Raw genomic sequence first — 22,432 nt, 5'->3', positions numbered from 1 at the left:
TGGTGGTAGTGGTTGTGGTGGTAGTGGTTGTGGTGATAGTAGCTGTGGCGGTAGTGGTTGTGGCGGTAGTGGTTGTGGCGGTAGTGGTTGTGGTGGTAGTGGTTGTGGCGGTAGTGGTTGTGGTGGTTGTGGTGGTAGTGGCTGTGGTGGTTGCAGTGGTTGTGGCTGTGGTGGTAGTGGTTGTGGTGGTAGTGGTTGTGGCGGTAGTGGATGTGGTGGTAGTGGGTACCACCACCACCACCACCACCACCACTATCCCTACACATCTCCAATCCCAAACCACTACAACCCCCCACCACTACACACCACCACCACCACCACCACCTTCACCATGGTGGCAAACAACACCAACACCAACACCAGCAGCAACAAGTGCAAAAAAAGGGATCAACTGAACTCACCAATAACTGTCAAGACCATTTTCAGGGGCTGCGTGGAATTGCAGGAAGACTGTGACGCAATGTAAAATGTTCCAGGTTTGGGAAACGGGTGTAGAACTGTGCCTTTACTCTCTGACGGCAGTAGTTTGTTACCTATAGGTCGGCTGTCAGTGAAGTCACATCTCTGGAAGTGGTCCTGTAAATAGGGGAGAGAGAGAGAGAAAGAGATAATTAATAGATTGATAGACAGGAGAAATAATATATTGGTTGCATACCAATATATACAATAAAGTGGCGGCGCAATGGTCCAGTGGTTAAGGCAGCGGACTCGCGGTCATAGGATCATGGTTTCAATTCCCAGACTGGGTGTTGTGAGTGTTTATTGAGCGAAAAACACCTAAAGCCCTACGAGGCTCCGGCAGGGGATGCTGTACACGTGTCTGTGGAGTGCTCAGCCACTTGCACGTTAATTTCACGAGCAGGCTGTTCTGTTGATCGGATCAACTGGAACCCTCGACGTCGTAAGCGACGGAGTGCCTTTTATACAATAACATAATGTAGCAAGCTGGCGGAACCATTAGGACACAGGGTGAAATGCTTAGCACCAATTCATCCGGCTTCAAGTTCTGAGTTCAAATTCCACTGAGGTTGATTTTTGCCTTTCATCCTTTTGGGGCCGATAACTTAAATTCCAGTTGATTTATCCCTCCCTTCCCTGAAATTACTGACCTTGAGCCAAAATTTGAAATCAATATAGATAATAATATATAATTATTATTATAATCGTAGGAGTGGCTGTGTGGTAACTAGCTTGCTTACGAACGACATGGTTCTGGATTCAGTCCCATTGCGTGGCACCTTGGGCAAGTGTCTTCTACTATAGCCTCGGGCCGACCAAAGCCTTGTGAGTGGATTTGGTAGACGGAAACTGAAAGAAACCTGTTGTATATATATATATATGTATGTATGTATGTATATACGTAGGAGTGGCTGTGTGGTAAGTAGCTTGCTTACCAACCACATGGTTCTGGGTTCAGTCCCGCTGCGTGGCATCTTGGGCAAGTGTCTTCTACTATAGCCTCGGGCCGACCAAAGCCTTGTGAGTGGATTTGGTAGACGGAAACTGAAAGAAGCCCGTAGAGGAAGAGAAGAATCCAGTCTAACTCACCTTATCCTTCAGTAAGATGACATTCTCTGTGGCTCCATAGACAAACCCTAACATGTCTCCCTGGACAATGGATAAATTGCTGATGTCTGTACTGTTGGGGCTCCAGCCAGTTGTGCCTCCCACTGTGATTATCTGAGAAAAAAAAGAGGGAGAAAGAGAGAAAGTAAGAAATGATGAGCTGACAATCAATTAAATATGTTTATTCTTTGGATGTGCGGGAACTTCCTTTAAGAAATGCCTTTCCAACCATAGATCCTCCTTCAAGGTCCTGGAAAGGAGATATGTAACATTGCTGGCCTGCCTTATCTGGCAACTGAAGGAAGATGGAATTCCATACTTGATATCATGGAAAATACTTCACCATTCGCGTCCGTACATAAATGGAACGAAACGCAGCAAGCTATGCGTAACCGAACACATGGAAATCGCACGTACCAGAATGGAGATTTTTCAGGCCATTCTTGTTAGTGTTTTGGGAACCCCATAATAGCGATAATAGCGGTATTAGCAATAATTACACCACAGCCGGATATTGATTGCTGATGAGGGTGGGAGATAACCCCCCTACCTTTTACCTTCATAGCCAACAGGTGGCATAGCTGACAGAGGACAACACAGCCAGAAGCTGATGACCAACACCAAAGGGAGATAATCCCCATTGTTTATATCTGTATCATATTTCCCTCCATATTTTAAAGAGGTCATAGGCCAACAGTCTTAGGGTCTGAAGATACGCCATAAAGGTACCCCTTATGGCGAGAAACCCAGGGTAACCCTATAAACCGGCCTTCACCAGTAATAAACATTATATATATATATATATATATATGGCCCAGTGGTTAGGGCAGCAGACTCGCGGTCATAGGATCGCGGTTTCGATTCCAAGACCGGGCGTTGTGAGTGTTTATTGAGCGAAAACACCTAAAAGTTGCACGAGGCTCCGGCAGGGGATGGTGGCAAACCCTGCTGTACTCTTTCACCACAACTTTCTCTCATTCTTTCTTCCTGTTTCTGTTGTGCCTGTAATTCAAAGGGTCAGCCTTGTCACATTCTGTGTCACGCTGAAATATCCCCGAGAACTACTTTAAGGGTACACGTGTCTGTGGAGTGCTCAGCCACTTGCACGTTAATTTCACGAGCAGGCTGTTCCGTTGATCGGATCAACTGGAACCCTCGACGTCGTAAGCGACGGAGTGCCAGATCTTGATATATATATATATATATATATATATATATATATATATATAGAGAGAGAGAGAGAGAGAGAGAGATTATGTATATATATTGTATATATATATATGTGTATATATATTGTATATATAATGTGTGTATATATAAACATATACATATATGTAGATAGGGTAAGAATTCAAGTTGTGACCCCTTAAGCCCATCTGCTTATTGCTGTGCCATCGAGTATTGAACTCATGATCTGAAGATCGCCAGCCAAACACTCTAACCCACCAAATCACGAACTTTCGCTACAGATAAAACATAAAATGATAAAAACAAAAAAAGGTATGGGTCCCTACCTGAGATTTTCCACACTGTGTTCGCTGGAGCATGGGGATCTGTCCTATGATCCCTTCTTCCTTGAAGAGAGATGTCTTCACACAAATCTTCAGTGTCCCCAGAGTTAAGTAGTTTAACATTTCTGGGGAGTGTCCTGGTATGGAGCCCTGTGGATGTGATGATCATTGTGATGACGGTGGTGGTGGTGGTGGTGGAGAGAAAGGGAAGAGAAAGAAAATGTGAGAGAGGTGTTGTTTTGTGTGTTATGGAGACAGAGAGAGAGATAAAGAGAGAGAGAGAGAGACAAAGAGAGAGAGGGAGAGTGGGAGAAAGAAAGAGGTGTATTCCAATGAATGAGAAACAGAAAAGAGAGAGAGAGAGAGAGAGAGAGTAGTAGATATTCTATGGTCCAGATCAGCTCTCTCTTTCTCTCTCTCTATATATACATACACCCCTGATATATATATATATATATATATATATATATATATATATATATATATTACATACATATACATATATATATATATACATATACATATATATATATATATATATATATATATATATATATATGTATATATATATAAAGATGTGTATGTATATATACACATCTTATCTATATATATAAAAATGAGAATGTGTGTCTGTCTGTCTGTCTGTCTGTGTGAATCCCTAAAACTCGAGAACTACGCAACCAATTTCATTCAAATTTTACACATGCCTTACTTAGGGTTCCAGTTGTGTTTTAGTCAAAAAAAATTATTAACTTCTTGCAGAGTTCGATCACACTGCAACATAATATCTCCTCCACTATTTAAGTATTACGTGTCAAAAGTGAAACAAAAACACTCATGTCAAATACTTTCACTTTAAAAATGAAACTATTCCACTAACTGCAACAATCACATTTCGAGACTGTAGTGACAGATACTTTCACAGAGAGAGAAAGAGAGAAAGAGAGAGAAAGAGAGAAAGAGTGAGATGTATATGTATACACATACATGTATATGTACACCATTTCGATACTGTAATGACAGATACATTCAGAGAGAGAGAGAGAGAGAGAAAGAGAGAGAGAAAGAGAGAGAGAGAAAGAGAGAGAGAGAAAGAGAGAGAGAAAGAGAGAGAGAAAGAGATAGAGAGAAAGAGAGAGAGAGAAAGAGAGAGAGAGAAAGAGAGAGAGAGAAAGAGAGAGAGAGAGATGTATATGTATACATATAGATGTACACGTATATGTATATATATATATAGATCTATACATACATGTATATGTATACATATGTGTAAATGTATATATATATATAGATGTACATGTAATATGTACACATATATACATATATACATACATACAGATATCTATACATATATACATCCATCACACACACATACACATGCACACAAACACACACAGTCATTTGTTTTCTTATCCAAAACTACGTCAAAAGTACTGAATGGATCTTTATGAAATTTGGAAATTATATTCTTTGCATAACGGCCATAACTCCCATGAAAATTCATATATTTTTGATGTTGATGAAATTTTAACCCGAACATAACAGATGAGCATTATTTAGAAAATGATGTCACACGTTATCGAGGCTACCATTCTTTCTGGATGTGCAAAAGGGGATGACGTCTTTATTCCAAGAATTCCTCTTACTCCATCAGGAGCAGACATTCCTTTTACATTCAGAAGACTACAATTCCCCCTTCGTGTGACTTTTGCCATGTCCATAAACAAATATCAGGGTCAAACACTGTCTGTAGCTGGTCTTCTCTTGGAAGAGCCCTGCTTCTCACATGGACAACTGTATGTTGGCTGCTCAAGAGTGGGCAGCAACAAAAAACCTATTTGTATATGCTCCACAAGGGAAAACAAGGAACATAGTTTACAATGAGGTGTTATAATCACAACAGCAAGAAAGTATGTACATGATCACCTTCTTTTACAAAACTTCATTGACTTTCATATATTTATATTGATATACATATATATACGTGTGTGTATATACATCTCTATATATAAAGATGATGTGTAGTCTAGACGGCGTTTTTAGATTTCATTATTCTCTTTAACCCGGGCAACGCCGGGTATTTCTGCTAGTATATATATATATATATACACACACACATATATTTACATATATACACATTGTATATATATATATATATATATATATATATATATATATATATATATATATATGTATATATATAAAGATGTGTATGTATATATACACACATATTATACACACACACACATACATATATATATATATATATATATATATATATATATATATATACATACACACACACACACACATATACATATATAGCAACTGAAAGAGTGTGAGGGAGAGAAAGAGAGAGAGAGAGAAACAGCATAATGACTCAGAAGACAGGAAGATGGCTAAATGTGGTGACCACCACAAATCTGGAAGTACTCACATATAGATGAAACACTCTGGTTCCTGGCTGGATGTTCTGCGTTGAACTACTCAGAGTAACAAGGGTTCGATCCCCATTGAGAATGTTGACCTCTATGACAGACTCCATGGGTTCAAATCCTTCCAGGTGAATACTGCGTGAACGAAGGGCCGAGAGGAGTATATATGAGTATTATTAGGGAGTACAATAAATAGGAAAAGCATCTGTGAGTATATTATAAGGTGTAGCGTGATCTGGGAATTTTTGTTTTCACATACCCTAATTTTTGGTCCCCTAATTTCCCCTATTCTAATCCCGTAGATTATTATGTGTGGGGGGCATGGTTGAGAAAGACACCAACCACTCAGCATACAATATGAATGCCAAGCTGGTGACCAAGATCAAGGTGTTGGAAGATCTTCGCAGGGCCACAGTGAAGAAATGCATACACCAGGTTCTAGAGCCATCTTCAAGCAATCGCAGAAGCTGAAGAGTGTTATAGGCGTAGGAGTGGCTGTGTGGTAAGTAGCTTGCTTACCAACCACATGGTTCTGGGTTCAGTCCCACTGCGTGGCACCTTGGGCAAGTGTCTTCTACTATAGCCTCGGGCCGACCAAAGCCTTGTGATTGGATTTGGTAGACGGAAACTGAAAGAAGCCCATCATGTATATATATATATATATATATATATATAGCAATAAGAAAATGGAGGGGAACATGAGGTACTTGCAGACACTGTATTCTGTTGATTAATCTGTTTATTTTATAACTAACAGGTTAATCAATGGAATATAGTGCCTGCAAGTTGATGAGTACCTCACATTCTCCTCCATTTTCTTATTGCTATATAAATTTAGGGTAAAATAACCCCCTTTTACCCGTACCCACTTATTGCACTTGGTATAACATTAGTGTAACAATAATTGGGTACCCTTCCAGCAGTATATTGGATAGATACTATCCCTCTTAGTGGGTTGGATCCTCAACCCCTAACTCTTTTGGATTATATATATATATATATATATATGTATATATATTAGTTTATGTATATATTAATATTATCTGTTATTAAATGTAACATCTCAGCTCGTAAGTTACCCCATTATTTCGTTTTTGACTTGCTATTACATGTTTTATTATGATCTCCCTGAAGAGAAATAAATGAGGACTCCAACAGCTCTTTCTTCTTTGTGAAAGAGCCGCCATTTATTTTGAAACATATATGTAGGAACTTTCATCGACATGAGTTTTGCTCCATTTATTATTATCTATATATATATATATATATATATATATATATATATGTGTGTGTGTGTGTGTGTGTGTGTGTGTGCATATGTTTGTGTGTCTGTGTTTGTTCCCCCAACATCGCTTGACAACCGATGCTGGTGTGTTTACGTCCCCGTAACTTAGCGGTTTGGCAAAAGAGAGCCAATAGAATAAGTACTAGGCTTCCAAAGAATAAGTCCTGGGGTCGATTTGCTCGACTAAAGGTGGTGCTCCAGCATGGCCACAGTCAAAATGACTGAAACAAGTAAACAGTAAACTATTATCTCCCAGCCATATTCTAGTGGATATATTTTGGTTCTTTTAAAAATAGTTATATTCTTAGAAAGAATATTGAAAAATATTTATATTTCTAGAAAGGATATTGAAGAGGTTACAAAAAGCAACGAAAATTTTAGAAAAAATAAATAAGCAAATGAGTGGAAATCGAACTGGTGAGTGTGTTAATTAATAAGAATGATTTTCCCCAGACACAATAAAATGTGTTATCTTTTCCTTTTATGCAAACTGTTAAATTTAGCCAGTATACTGTGTGTGTGTGTGTGTGTGTGTGTGTGTGTGTGTGTGTGTGTGTATAGATGCAGGCGTGGCTGTGTGGTAAGTAGCTTGCTTACCAACCACATGGTTCCAGGTTCTGTCCCACTGCATGGCACCTTGGGCAAGTGTCTTCTACTATAGCCTTGGGCCAACCAAAGCATTGTGAGTGGATTTGGTAGATGGAAACTGAAAGAAGCCTGTCATATATATATATATATATATGTGTGTGTGTCAGTGTTTTTTTTGTCTGTGTTTGTTCCCCCATAACTTAACTGTTTGGCAAAAGGAACCGACAGAATGAGTACCAGACTGTCATCGGCCAGCCAATCAGGCAGTACTATATATATATGTGTGTGTGTGTGTATGTATTTATATATATATATATCTGTAGATATGTACCTGTAATAGAAAACATTGACACGGTCCAACACAAATGAAGCCAAGCCATGGGGAGTAAATCCAGTGAACTTGTGGTAGGTCTCGAAGAAGGCGTGCTGCATGACTGTAACTGGACCTAAGGAAAGTGAGAGAGAATTAAAGCAGAAGGGTGTGATGGTCAGTGGGTGTGAGATAGGTGGTTTGTATAAATGGGCATGAATGAGTGTCTATACGTATGGGTGTGTCTATATATATATATATATATATATATATATACATGTGTGTATGTATGTATATCTTGTTGCTATTATGCAAAAGTGTCGTAAGTCCAAAACGCTGCTTTTTCAGAAAACAAAAAGAAAGTTTCATTATTCCATAGCAAAACTGTTGTACTACACTTTGACAAGTTTTGATATCTTGGCACCTGAAGCAGCTGGAGATACAACAGTTTGACCAAAAGAACTGGGTATTGCAAACAAAAATAAATATTGTAACCACATGGTTTCCGGGTTCAGTCCCACTGCGTGGCATCTTGGGCAAGTGCCTTCTACTATGACCTCGGGCCGACCAAAGCCTTGTGAGTGGATTTGGTTGATGGAAACTGAAAGAAGCCCGTCGTATATATATATATATATATATATATATATATGAGTGTGTGCAGGAATGGCTGTGTGGTAAGTAGCTTGCTTACCAACCACATGGTTCAGGGTTCAGTCCCACTGCGTGGCACATTGGGCAAGTGTCTTGTACTATTGCCTCAGGCCGACCAAAGCCTTGTGAGTGGATTTGGTAGATGGAAACTGAAAGAAGCCCGTCATATATATGTATATATATATATATATGTGTGTATGTGTGTGTGTGCTTGTGTGTCTGTGTTTGTCCCCCCCCCCCCCACCAGCATCGCTTGACAACCGATGCTGGTGTGTTTACGTCCCTGTCACTTAGCGGTTCGGCAAAAAGAGAGCCAATAGAATAAGTACTAGGCTTCCAAAGAATAAGTCCTGGGGGTCGATTTGCTCGACTAAAAGGCGGTGCTCCAGCATGGGCGCAGTCAAATGACTGAAACAAGTAAAAGAGTAAAAGGGAGCGTCTCTTTCTCTGCTGGTGAAACGAAAGGAAAATTTAATATGATCAGAGTTATCTCTCTTTAGACGTTAACATCGATCATATTAGATTCATCTCCCTTTGTTACTCTTTACTAACAGGAGTGTTACCAATCATTATGGTAATACTGGGAAAATACGTTTGCCAAGACTGGTAAAAATCATGCTATGTTACATCTATAATCAATTGATGCTTCAACATCAGCATCATCATCATCATCATCATCATCATTTAATGTCCATTTTCCATGCTGGCATAGGTTGGATGGCTTGACCGAAGCTGGCAAGCTTGCACAATGTTCCAGTCTCATTTGGTTGGCGCTTCTACTTCTGGATGCCTTTCTTGATGGCATATATATATATATATATCATCATCATCATCATCATCATCGTTTAACGTCCGCTTTCCATGCTAGCATGGGTTGAACGATTTGACTGAGGACTGGTGAAACCAGATGGCTACACCTGGCTCCAATCTGATTTGGCAGAGTTTCTACAGCTGGATGCCCTTCCTAACGCCAACCACTCAGAGAGTGTAGTGGGTGCTTTTACGTGTCACTCGCACGAAGGCCAGTTAGGTGGTACAGGCAATGGCCATGCTCAAAATGGTGCATTTTACGTGCCACCCGCACAAGAGCATATTTGCGTATAAATTGCATACTTACAGAATCCAAACTCCTTTGAAGTGCAATACCAGGCCCCTGGAACTGATACCTGGAACATAAAAAATAGAAAGGGTCAGAGCAGAGGGAGTGAATGTGTGTGTGTGTGTGTGGGTTACTATAAGTGGGCTATTGTATGTGGGTCATTATAGATGGGCTACAATAGGTGGGCGTGGAGGCACGTGGATTAGTGGTTAGGGTGTCAGCATCACGATCATAAGATTGTAGTTTCGATTCCTGTACCGGGCGACGCATTGTGTTCTTGAGCAAAACACTTCATTTCACGTTGCTCCAGTCCACTCAGCTGGCGAAAATGAGTAACGCTGCAATGGACTGGTATCCTGTCCATCTGGTGAAACCGGGAAACCGGGCCCATGAGCCTGGCTAGGCTTTAAAAAGGGCGCATTTATTTATTTTTATACACAGGTGGGCTATGATGAGTAGGTAATTATGAATGGGTTGATTACCATGGGTAGGCAACAACAGGTAGGTTATCCTAGGTGGGCTACTGGAAGTGGGTCATTATGGGGGAAGGCTACAGGGGTGGGGTTATCATGGGAGGTGCTACTGAGGGTGGATTACCATGAACAGGCTACTGTAGGTTGATTGCCACGGGTAGGAAACAATGGGCACAATATCATGGGTGGTCTACAGTAGCTGGGTTACCATGGAGATGGTGGGCTACAAGGGGTGGGTTACCATGGAGATGGTGGGCTACCAGGGGTGGGTTACCATGGAGATGGTGGGCTACCAGGGGTGGGTTACCATGGAGATGGTGGGCTACCAGGGGTGGGTTACCATGGAGATGGTGGGCTACAGGGGTAGGTTGCCATGGAGATGGTGGGCTACCAGGGGTGGGTTACCATGGAGATGGTGGGCTTCCAGGGGTGGGTTACCATGGAGATGGTGGGCTACCAGGGGTGGGTTACCATGAAGATGGTGGGCTACCAGGGGTGGGTTACCATGGGTGAGTTGTTGTATCTGGTTTACCTTCGATGGGCTACAATAGGTAGGTTATTATGGACGGGCTACTAGATGGATCTTATGATGGGTGGGCCAAAGTAGGTGGGTTGCTGTGAGTGGGTTAATGTAGGTTAAACAGTTGTAAACGGTATCTTACCTGCCCTCTGTAGAAAGAATGGTCTGCAGACATGTTGTCAGTTACCACGGCAACGTAGAGTTTACCGAGCCAAAGGTTCAGGTAGAACTCGCTGTCTTGACCCTGCGGGAACAGAAGAATAAAGGTTGTTACAGCAGTGGTGGTGGTGGTGGTGTAAAGCAGTGCTGAGCTCCAATTGTGGAGGGGATTTGCGGAAGGGGGTAGACTCAGGAAGACGTGGGATCAAGGGGTGAGAATGGGTCTTTCTGACAAGAGACAAGGAGATGTAGCGATTGACTTTACTTGGTGAGATATGTCAAGCTAAGTGGTTCAAATAGGCCGCAAGCAGATTTGAACTGGTACCAAGTTTGTAATATAATTTTGCTACCTTGAGATTTATTAATATATATATATCTAGGCGCAGGAGCGGTTGTGTGGTAAGTAACTTGCTTACCAACCACATGGTTCCGGGTTCAATCCCACTGCGTGGCATCTTGGGCAAGTGTCTTCTACTATAGTCTCGAGCCGACCAAAGCCTTGGGAGTGGATTTGGTAGACGGAAACTGAAAGAAGCCCGTCGTATATATGTATATAGATATATATGTGTGTGTGTGTGTGTATGTTTGTGTGTCTGTATTTGTCCCCCCACCATCGCTTGACAAACGATGCTGGTGTGTTTACGTCCCTGTAACTTAGCGGTTCGGCAAAAGAGACCAATAGAATAAGTACTAGGCTTACAAAGAATAAGTCCTGGGGTCGATTAGTTCGACTAAAGGCGGTGCTCCAGCATGGCCACAGTCAAATGACTGAAACAAGTAAAAGAGTTGAAAGAGTTATAGATATATATATATGTACACACACACACACACACACATATATATAGTTCAAATTTACAGTAAAACAAAAGACGAAGACAGGTGTATGTACAACAAGAGGTGTATTAGTTTCACACTCAGGAAAGTGAGAAAGTCTTTTACGTTTCGAGCCTATGCTCTTCAACAGAAAGGAATAGTAGAAAATAAACAGAGAGAGAATAAAAAAACTTGTATGTGTATATGTATATTTGTATGTGTGTGTGTATGTGAGTTTGTTTGTTTGTCTGTCACCCTTTGACAAACTTGTATTGGTTTGTTTACGACCCTCTAACTTAGCAGGTCACTAGAGACTTAAAATTGACTGGATCAACCAAAATACTTCAAGGCGGTGCCCCAGCATGGGCTGCAACCAAATGAGTGAAATGAATTAAAGATCGGAAGAGAATACGAAAAGAATGCAAGAATTAAAAAGAAAAATAAAGGGGACCAGTGTAGTTACTTACAGTGATGTTAAGGACCCCGAAAAGGGAACCGTCTGGTTGGGGCTTGAGGAATTTGTTGAGATGTAACACGGGATCATCGGGTTGGTCAGACTGGCTCTCGGTGAAAACTTGAACGCTATGAACAGGGGCAGCCACACCTCTCACCTGTAGAATGGCACACAGAAACAAGAAGAGAGAGAGATAGAGAGAATGTTGTCATCGTCATCATCATCACCACCAACATCTTTGTTTTTACAATCAGTGTGTGATGTCAATCAAATATATCATCATCGTTTAACATCCGCTTTCCATGCTAGCATGGGTTGGACGATTTGACTGAGGACTGGTGAAACCCAATGGCTACACCGGGCTCCAATCTGATTTGGCAGAGTTTCTACAGCTGGATGCCCTTCCTAACGCCAACCACTCCAAGAGTGTAGAGGATGCTTTTACGTGTCACCAGCACGAAGGCCAGTCAGGGGGTACTGTCAACGGCCACGCTCAAAATGGTGTATTTTATGTGCCACCCGCACAAGAGTCAGTCCAGGGGCACTGGCAACGACCTTGATTCCTTAAATTTATATAAACTCAAATACCCAAAATATCAAGGAGTTTCTGCCTCACAAACAGGAATTACACCACAGTTATTTTGTGATCTTTGCTACCCTGGTTTCTATTAACCCATTTATTCTATCCGAATTATTATTAATTAGGATAAAATAAATGCATATAATTAAATATATATATATATATATATATATTCACCTGCCTGCAAGGCCACCCACCCTTGTATAATGTGAGGTGGTCATGTATCTCCTCCTCTGATGATAATGATGATGATGTATATATGTGTGTGTGCATATAAACATATATATATATATGCATGTACTCCTGCCACGACAGCATACAGCCCCTCCTCCTACTGCCATGCCTATTGTTTATTGGTGCGGAGTACAAGACGGGGAAATTCTTCGCTTACCATCAACAGGCCATGCCACTCTCCATCTCTACTGAATTGAAAGACCGCTTGTCCGACCATCCGCATATCAGGACCTCGTATCACAGACTGCAATAAGAACAACAACAACAACAATAATGATAATAATAATGATAATAATAATAATAATAATAATAATAATAATAATAATAATAATCCTTTCTACTGTAAGCACAAGGCCTGAAATTGTGGGTGAGGGGATTAGTCAGTTAGATTGACCCCAGTGTTCCACTGGTACTTAATTTACCGACCCTAAAAGGATGAGAAGCAAGGTCGACATCAGCGGAATTTGAACTCAGAATGTAGTGGCTGACGAAACACTGCTGAGCATTTCGTCCAGTGTGCTAACGATTCTGCCAGTTCGGCATCCTCCTCCTCCTCCTCCTAATAATAATAATAATAATAATAATAATAATAATGATAATAACAATAATACTTTAATTCTTTATTGTCCACAGAGGGGACAAACAAAGGGACTAAGTCAATTACATCAACCCCAGTGCGTAACTGGTACTTATTTAATCGACTCCGAAAGGATGAAAGGCAAAGTCGACCTCGGTGGAATTTGAACTCAGAACGTAACAGCAGAAGAAATACCGCTAAGCATTTCGCCCGGCGTACTAACGATTCTGCCAGGCAGAGCTATGAAAGAAGACACTTGCCCAAGGTGCCACACAGTGGGTCTGAACCCAAAATCTTGTGATTGCTAAGAGAGCTTCTTAATCACACAGCCATACGTGCACCTGTCTGTCTGTCTGTCCAACACACACACATACAGGGGCATGTGTAAATGTCCTATTGCTGGCAAGTCTCCATCCAACCCATGCTCAGATAGAAAAATGGATGTTAAAACAAAGGAAGACATGTACGCAAGGAACTGACCAGCATTCCTTCTTCAAAATCGCCGACCATCACAGGGTGGGGATTGTCAGACCGTGGGTAGATTTCAACTCTCTTCAAAAACTGAACTGGAAATAGAAAAAAAAATGCAAGAAAATTAATATGGCGGTGCCCCAGCATGGCCACAGCTCATGAGCTGAAACTAACTTAAAAAAATGAATGGAAAAAAAACTGAGAGTGGATATTAAAGAAATGGGGAAAATTGAGAAATAGGCACAGGTGTGGCTGTGTGTGCGTGGGGGGTTCCACAATCGCCATTTATTTCAATTACTGTTGTGAGGATATTCACGTAAATCTTTTTTTTTCATTTAATCCCCATTTTAATTTTCGTAAAAGTTTCCAAGTACCAATGAGGCTTTTTGGCGCATCTTCAATTTTCCCATTCATGAGAGGCGCCCAGCCATCATTCATCTGAGAGTCCATCTACAGAATGTCCTCAAATTTCTATACAGCATATTTTGCTTTTTTTTCATCCAGTATATAATCAACAATTTCATTCCCGGACAACGCCGGGCGCCTCTGCAAGTCATATATATGTGTGTGGTGTGTGTCTGTGTGTGTGGTGTGCGTGTGATCTGTGTGTGTGTGTGTGTGTGTGTGTGTGTGTGTGTGTGTGTGTGTGTGTACTTTTTTTTTAAGCCTGGTACTTATTCTACTGGTGTCTTTTGCTGAACCTCTAAGTTATGGGGATGCAAACAAACCAACACCAGTCAAGCATTCGTGTGAGGACAAACAAAGACACACACACATAGATATATATGTATATACATACATGCATACATATATATATACAATGGGCTTTTCAGTTTCCGTCAACCAAATCTATTCACAAGGCTTTGGTTGGTCCGAGGCTATAGCATAAGATACTTGCCCAAGGTGCTATGTGGTGGGACTGAACCCTGAACCATGTGGCCTGGAAGCAAATAAGGTGTATTAGTTTGACACTTGTGGAAAATAGAAGGCTTTGACATTTCGAGCCCATGCTCTTCTACAGGAAATAAAGAGAGAAAACAGATGCAAGAGGAAAACAACGGATGTATATGGGTGTGCATATGAAGCCATATGGTTATCCATGTAAAAATATGCCTCTATATATATATTTACCTGTATCAAAATAAGGTATCTGCTGTGAAGCATCAACAGAGACTATAAAGATGGTTTGGTCAGTCAGATTTTCAATATTCACCACCAGGTCAGGGGCTCCTGCAACGAGAACAAACAAATGACAACAACGTCAGCTTGAAGGAGGAGGAGGAGGAGGAGGAAGAAGAGATGGAGAAGAAGAAGAAGAAGAAGAAGAAGAAGAAGAAGAAAAAGAAGAGGAAGAAGAAAATAAAAAAGAAGAGGAAGGAGTAGAGGAAGAAGAAAAAGAAGAAGAAGAAGGAGGAGGAGGAGGAAGAAGAAGAAGACGAAGAAGGAGGAGGAGGAGGAGGAGGAGGAAGAGATAGAGAAGAAGAAGAAGAAGAAGCCTCGTGGAGCTTTAGGTGTTTTCGTTCAATAGACACTCACAACGCCCGGTCTGGGAATCGAAACCGCGATCCTATGACCGCGAGTCTGCTGCCCTAACCACAGGGCCATTGCACCTCCATTTATATATAAAATGCTACAATTAGTTGTCATTTTTGACGGCACGGGGCCAGCCAGTATCCAAATATTAGGTAACATGTGACGAGAGAGGAAACTACTCACCTCCCAGATCTGGTCCAACAAATTTCACCAAAGCCAACTCTTCGTTGAGTCCTACAAAAGTTGCAGTTACCACTGCTCTGCTCTCCATGAATGTGACTCCTATGACACCGTGGGGGAGGGTGGTGTTGTGGTGGGTTTCATCCGTGGGGTGTAGTTGAGACTGGAAAGTTAGAAAAAGGACAAAAAAAAAAAAAACAGGAAAATGCCTGTATGCAGCATGAGAAATGTAGAGGTATGTATGTTGTAAATAAAGTTATAAAATTTATATATATAAGTCCTGAGCGCAGGGTTCTGGGTTCAGTCCCACTGCGTGGCACCTTGGGCAAGTGTCTTCTACTATAGCCTCGGGCCGACCAAAGCCTTGTGAGTGGATTTGGTAGACGGAGACTGAAAGAAGCCCATCGTATATATGTATATATATATATATATATATATAAATGTGTGTGTGTTTGTCCCCCCCACCAACATCGCTTGACAACCGATGCAGGTGTGTTTATATCCCCGTAACTTAGCAGTTCGGCAAAAGCGACCGATAGAATAAGTACCAGGCTTCCAAAGAATAAGTCCTGGGGTCGATTTGCTCGACTAAAAGGCGGTGCTCCAGCATGGCCGCAGTCAAATGACTGAAACAAGTAAAAGATAGAAGAGTAAAAGAGAATTTATTTTTCTGTCTATCCGTCTATCTGTCTGTCTGTCTGTCTGTTAGTCGGTCTTTCTTTCACTCTCTCAGTATTACTTACAATGAAATATCTGGAGGTATATGAACAATTGCTGAAGCCCCAGGAGATGATGGGGTAACTCGCCGTTGTCCCCACAAACTGGGGGCCTGCCAGCCACCCGGCGCTGGTGTAGGGGGCCGAATGTTGTCGGTAGATGCCAGGCTCGTACAGCTGCAAATGGAAAAAAAGGGAAGAAAGAAATGGGAGAAAAAGCATCATTACCGTCATTATCATCATCATCATCAACATCATCAACATCACCAGCACTGCCACCACCACCACCACCAACAACAACAACAACATCACCACTACCACCACCACCACCACCACCACCACCACCATAACCATCACAATGACCACTAACTGAAGCCTTGTGAGTGGATTTGGTAGATGGAAACTAAAAGAAGCCTGTCATGTATCATTATCATCACCATGATTTAACGCCCATTGTCCATGCTGGCATGGGTTGGACGGTTTAACATATATACATATACACATACCAAAGAAAAAAAAAACCATTATTTACATTATTTACATTTGACGGATATTTGTCCTCATCTTGTTTGTTGCTAACACAACGTTTCGGCTGATATACCCTCCAGCCTTCGTCAGGTGTCTTGGGGAAATTTCAAACCTGGGTTCTCATTCCTAACGATGTTACTATTATTATATTATTATTATTATTACTATTATTAATCAGGTCGCTGCCGTGGGCATATGGCGTAGTGGTTAAGAGCGCGGGCTACTAACCCCAAGATTCCGAGTTCGATTCACGGCAGCGACCTGATTAATAATAGTAATAATAATAATAATATAATAATAGTAACATCGTTAGGAATGAGAACCCAGGTTCGAAATTTCCCCAAGACACCTGACGAAGGCTGGAGGGTATATCAGCCGAAACGTTGTGTTAACAACAAACAAGATGAGGGCAAACATCCATCAAATGTAAATAATGTAAATAATGTAAATAATTCCTCATCTCTTAAATATAGAACTGGAAAAAAAAAAAAAAAGAAAAAAGATAGAAGATAAAAACCGTTGCAGTGAAAATAAATGGTACTTACTGACTTCTGGAGTGTTATGCTTGGGTAGAAGTCTTTGCCGTCGGTTGTGGTGACATGGAGGTGAAGCTGTCCTGCCTGAAACAGGTGGGAAACAGAGGAGGGGAAGTGTTTAGTGATACAATAACAACAACAACAACATCGGAAAACAACGCCAACCGTCTTTGCAATTGAACTGGTAACCTCACTAAGCTTACATGGTGAGGAGGGTGATGTATTGGACATCATCATCATCATCGTTTAAAGTCCGTTTTCCATGCTGGTATGGGTTGGACGGTTTGACTGGGGACTGGCGAGCCATGAGGCTGCACCAGGCTCCAATCTGATCTGGCAGAGTTTCTACAGCTGGATGCCCTTCCCCATGCCCACCACTCCAAGAGTGTAGCAGGTGCTTTTTACGTGCTACCGGAACACAGGAGCCAGTCAGGTGGCACTGGCATCGGCCATGTTTGGAATGTCCTTTTTATGTGCTACTGGCGCACGTGAGCCAGTCAGGTGGCACTGGCATCGGCCATGTTTGGAATGTCCTTTTTACGTGCTACCGGCACGGGAGCCAGTCAGGTGGCGCTGGTATGGCTGTGTGGTAAGAAGCTAGCTTACCAACTGCATGGTTCCAGGTTCAGTCTCACCGAGTGGCACCTTCAGCAAATGCCTTCTACTATAGCCTTGGGCTGACCAAAACCTCGTGAGTGGATTTGGTAAACGGAAAATGAAAGAAGCCCTCATATATGTGTATATGTATATCTATGTATGTCTTTATGTCTGTGTTTGTCCCTTCTACCACTTAACTGGTGTTGGTGTGTTTACATCCCAGTAACTTAGCAGTTTGGCAGAAAAGAAAAAAGAGACCAATAAAGTTCCAGGCTTAAAAAAAAATACGTGGGTGAATTGTTTCGACTAAAATTCTTCAACTGAAACGAATTAGAGGAAATAAGATTCTCATGAGCATAAGTCCCCTACCTTGAGCATCTGTAGGTCTTGCACAGTAAAATCTTCACCCAACATGTATTTCATAACAAGTTCCGAATGGCTGCTGTTGGCCTCAACTGGTAGCTGAATGAGGGGCAGCTGGTGTGTTGTTGAATTGTCTGTCTCGTTGCAGACTGACATGTATTCAACGACCCTAGGGAAGCAAAAACGAAAATATTAGAAAAATATGTCAGAAGTAGGATGTATAGAAATTTAAACAATTTGGCACACACACACACCATCATCATCAACATTTAATGTCCATTTTCCATGCTGGCATGGGTTAGATGGCTTGACAGAAGCTGGCAAGGCTAGTGGTAACATCAGCTTCCATAGTCTGTTTTGGCATGGTTTCTACAGCTGGATGCCCTTCCTAAAGGCGGCGAGCTGGCAGAAATGTTAGCACGCCGGATAAAATGCTTAGCGGTATTTTGTCCGACACTACGTTCTGAGTTCAAATTCCGTCGAGGTTGACTTTGCCTTTCATCCTTTCGGGGTCGATAAATCAAGTACCAGTTGCGTAGTCATGGCAGATACCAGTGTCACACAAATGTTGGAGTTAGGAAATCAATATTCGAAGCTTTCAAAAGGATATATATTTTTTTATATCACATACTTTTTGCCTTAATGTAGAAAAAATTATATTATCTATATAAAAAAATGATACCATAATATATACAAGCACTCAATATAAATTCAGCATATCATATTCCTATTGAATATTTCTAATTAATGAATTTATATATATATATATATATATATATATAAATATACACAATGGGCTTCTTTCAGTTTCTGTTTGCCAAATCCACTCACAAGGCTTTGGTCAGCTCAAGGTTATAGTAGACGAGACTTACCCAAGGTGCCACACACCGGAACTGAACCTGGAACCGCGTGATTGGGAAGCAAGCTTCTTACCAACAAGCCATGCCTACGCCTATCCACACAGTCCTGGGGTCAATTCATTTGACAAAAAAAATTCTTCAAGGTAGTGCCCCAGCATGGTCGCAGTCTAACAACTGAAACAAGTAAAAGAGCAATGATAAGAAGCAAAAGTGAAGCCTCACCCTTTTTCAAAAAGCTGGGTCCGAAATGTTAACTGCTGCCACGTAACTTCATGGACAATGGTTACAGGATCTAATCCTGGTAGATTCACCTGTAAAAGAAGAAAGAAAAAAAAAAATCACATTACCATGTTTTGACTGAATGTTGTTGTTGTTTGACTGAAAGTGAGTCCTGATCAGACAGACCCATGATGAAAAATGTTCTAGCTGTGACCATCCCGTCTTTTATTCAGGCATAGTGTATCTAGGACTACATTATCTAATGTACAGTATAGTAGTTGGTATTAGTGGCTGTTCGGCAAAAGAGATCGATAGAGTAAAAGAGAGTTACTCTTTTACTTGTTTCAGTCATTTGACTGCGGCCATACTGGAGCACTGCCTTTAGTCGAGCAAATCGACCCCAGGACTTATTCTTTGGAAGCCTAGTACTTATTCTATCGGGTCTCTTTTTGCCGAACTGCTAAATTATGGGGACGTAAACACACCAGCATCGGTTGTCAAGCGAAGTTGGGGGGACAAACACAGGCACACACAGGCTTTGGTCGGCCCGAGACTATAGTAGAAGACACTTTGCCCAAGGTGCCACGCAGTGGGACTGAACCCTGAACCATGTGGTTAGTAAGTAAGCTACTTACCACACAGCCACTCCTGGGCTTCTTTCAGTTTCCGTCTACCAAATCCACTCACAAGGCTTTGGTCGGCCCGAGGCTATAGTAGAAGACACTTGCCCAAGGTGCCACACAGTGGGACTGAACCCTGAACCATGTGGTTAGTAAGCAAGCTACTTACCACACAGCCACTCCTGCGCCTCAAAAAGTAAGTCTATCAGATGCAAGATTCGAATTCAGACTTGGAAGGAGACCTTATTAAATACCACAAGGTATTTTATCTTGCTCCCAAATTGATTGCCTTACCTTATATATCTCCCTTGGAGTAAAGGGCCATTTGCCATACAGGTTATCAGCATAATTTTCACAGTAAGACAGATTCTTGATGCCAGGTTCAGTGGCTCTAAAATAGTGAAAGGAGACAGAAAAACGGATTAGTTTAGAAGTATGTGACCCCAAACTACAGACCCATACAAAGCAGCTTAAATGTGATCAATAAATTTTGGAATTCTTGTTTAATCCTTTAGCATTCAGAATACTCTATCAAATCTAATGCTTAGACTTCAAAGATGTGATTTTTTATTTGGGGGTTAAATGGGAGAGGCCAGATATGGCCAGTTTCAGTATAAAACAGATGGAATACTTGGGCCACATATGGCCAGTTTAACCTTTTAGCATTCAGGTTACTCGGTCTGGCACTTGTGCCGGTGGCACGTGAAAAGTCATTCGAGCGAGATCGTTGCCAGTGCCCCTGGACTGGCTCTTGTGCGGGTGGCACGTAAAATACACCATTTCAAGTGTGGCTGTTGCCAGTACCGCCTGACTGGTCTTCATGCTGGTGGCACGTAAAAAGCACCCACTACACTCTCTGAGTGGTTGGCGTTAGGGAGGGCATCCAGCTGTAGAAACTCTGCCAAATCAGATTGGAGCCTGGTGCAGCCATCCGGTTTCACCAGTCCTCAGTCAAATCGTCCAACCCATGCTAGCATGGAAAGCGGACGTTAAACGATGATGATGATGATTAATGATTATGATGACGATGATGGTGATGACGATGATGATGATGACGATGATGGTGATGACGATGATGATGCTGATGTGTGACTCTCTCTGTCTCTTTCACACACATATATAAACACTCATATACATAGATATATTCTAAAAACAAGGTGAAACATAAATAAGTGTCCACTCACTTGATTTTCACGTTGGCCATGCTGCAGTAGGCTGTACAGAGGTAATCGTCAAGGCGACAGGTATCACCTGGAAAAATATCGATGTGAAATAAATGAGAAGGCAGGTAAAAACAGAAGACAACTCTTTTACTCTTTTACTTGTTTCAGTCATTTGACTGTGGCCATGCTGGAGCACCGCCTTTAGTCGAGTAAATCGACCCCAGGACTTATTCTTTGTAAGCCTAGTACTTATTCTATCGGTCTCTTTTTGCCGAACTGCTAAGTTATGGGGACGTAAACACACCAGCATCGGTTGTCAAGCGATGGTGGGGAGACAAACAGACACACAAACACACACATATATATATATACACACATATATACGACGGGCTTCTTTGAGTTTCCGTCTACCAAATCCACTCACAAGGCTTTGGTCGGCCCGAGGCTATAGTAGAAGACACTTGCCCAAGGAGCCACGCAGTGGGAATGAACCCAGAACCATGTGGTTGGTAAGCAAGCTACTTACCACACAGCCACTCCTGCGTGGAGCTTTTATGAGAAGACTTACTGCAGGTGTGGCTGGCTGTGCAGTAAGATGTTTGCTTTCAACCCACATAGTTCCCAGTTCAATCCTATTGTATGGCACCTTGTGTTGGAGAAGGTAACTCTAACTATACGAGAATTAATAATGGAATAATATCCGTGAAGCGATTTGTAAGAACTTTCCAAAAAATTCTAGATACGGTGGTGGTGACGAGGATGATGATGATGAAGGTGGTGGTGGTGGTGGTGACGATGATGTGTTCAGATTAGAAAATTTACGGTAGGGTTAGCTGTGTGGTAAGAAGTTTGCTTCCAAATCACATGGTTCCAGGTTCAGTTCCATAGCATGGCACCTTGGGCAAGCAATTTGCTGTAGAAAGTGGTTTATGTTTGAAGTGGTAAGTGTGTGTGGGGGGGGGGGGGAGTGAAGAAGGGCGATGGCACTGGGGCACTCTCACCATGCCACTCACTCCTCTGACAAAGAGAAGGACCTACCTGTGGCTGTGTCCGTGTTGATGAAGGTCACTTGCAGGTAGCAGTTGTCACAATCGATGTCCGGAATGTGGACTGTGATGAAGTAGGTGCTTCCTTTGCATCCACCAATCAGCCCGCCATCAGTCTGCAAAAACATAAGTACAAAAAATTCATTACTACATGAAAAAGGGCTACGAAACAGCTGTAATCTTTAAAGACGTCAAGTGGTTAAATAAACATATATTTAATCCTCGCACCTCCTCACTTTTTTCTTTGTGGTTTATTTCATTGATCAGATCTGGATTTCAGCTGCATGGACACTTGACATTACACTTCTCTGAATTAGATTACTATAGGGACTGTTAGCAGAGTCC

The 22,432-nt window shown here is 41.7% G+C and overlaps 1 protein-coding gene across 1 annotated transcript in view; it reads right to left on the bottom strand.

Annotated features, from left to right (window-relative positions):
* Positions 1-22,432, bottom strand: part of LOC106869542 (uncharacterized) — a 30,651-nt gene that overhangs the window by 5,653 nt on the left and 2,566 nt on the right. Inside the window, exons 2-20 of the mRNA XM_089345722.1 lie at positions 22,080-22,203; positions 21,063-21,129; positions 20,173-20,269; positions 19,262-19,350; positions 18,186-18,348; positions 17,229-17,303; positions 16,183-16,332; positions 15,443-15,602; positions 14,858-14,956; positions 13,736-13,821; positions 12,836-12,922; positions 11,878-12,021; positions 10,581-10,682; positions 9,464-9,512; positions 7,717-7,831; positions 5,515-5,647; positions 3,081-3,227; positions 1,549-1,680; positions 402-576 (exon numbers count right to left, since the gene is read on the bottom strand). Coding sequence (XP_089201848.1) covers positions 402-576; positions 1,549-1,680; positions 3,081-3,227; positions 5,515-5,647; positions 7,717-7,831; positions 9,464-9,512; positions 10,581-10,682; positions 11,878-12,021; positions 12,836-12,922; positions 13,736-13,821; positions 14,858-14,956; positions 15,443-15,602; positions 16,183-16,332; positions 17,229-17,303; positions 18,186-18,348; positions 19,262-19,350; positions 20,173-20,269; positions 21,063-21,129; positions 22,080-22,203 — 2,194 coding nt within the window. The remainder of the gene's footprint in view (positions 1-401; positions 577-1,548; positions 1,681-3,080; positions 3,228-5,514; positions 5,648-7,716; positions 7,832-9,463; positions 9,513-10,580; positions 10,683-11,877; positions 12,022-12,835; positions 12,923-13,735; positions 13,822-14,857; positions 14,957-15,442; positions 15,603-16,182; positions 16,333-17,228; positions 17,304-18,185; positions 18,349-19,261; positions 19,351-20,172; positions 20,270-21,062; positions 21,130-22,079; positions 22,204-22,432) is intronic.

Source organism: Octopus bimaculoides, chromosome 29 (genome assembly GCF_046866305.1).
Source record: "Octopus bimaculoides isolate indiv1 chromosome 29, ASM4686630v1, whole genome shotgun sequence".
Taxonomy (NCBI): Eukaryota; Metazoa; Mollusca; class Cephalopoda; order Octopoda; family Octopodidae; genus Octopus; species Octopus bimaculoides.
The sequence above is the reverse complement of the archived record's forward strand: the minus strand, read 5'-3'. Positions and strand labels throughout refer to the sequence as shown.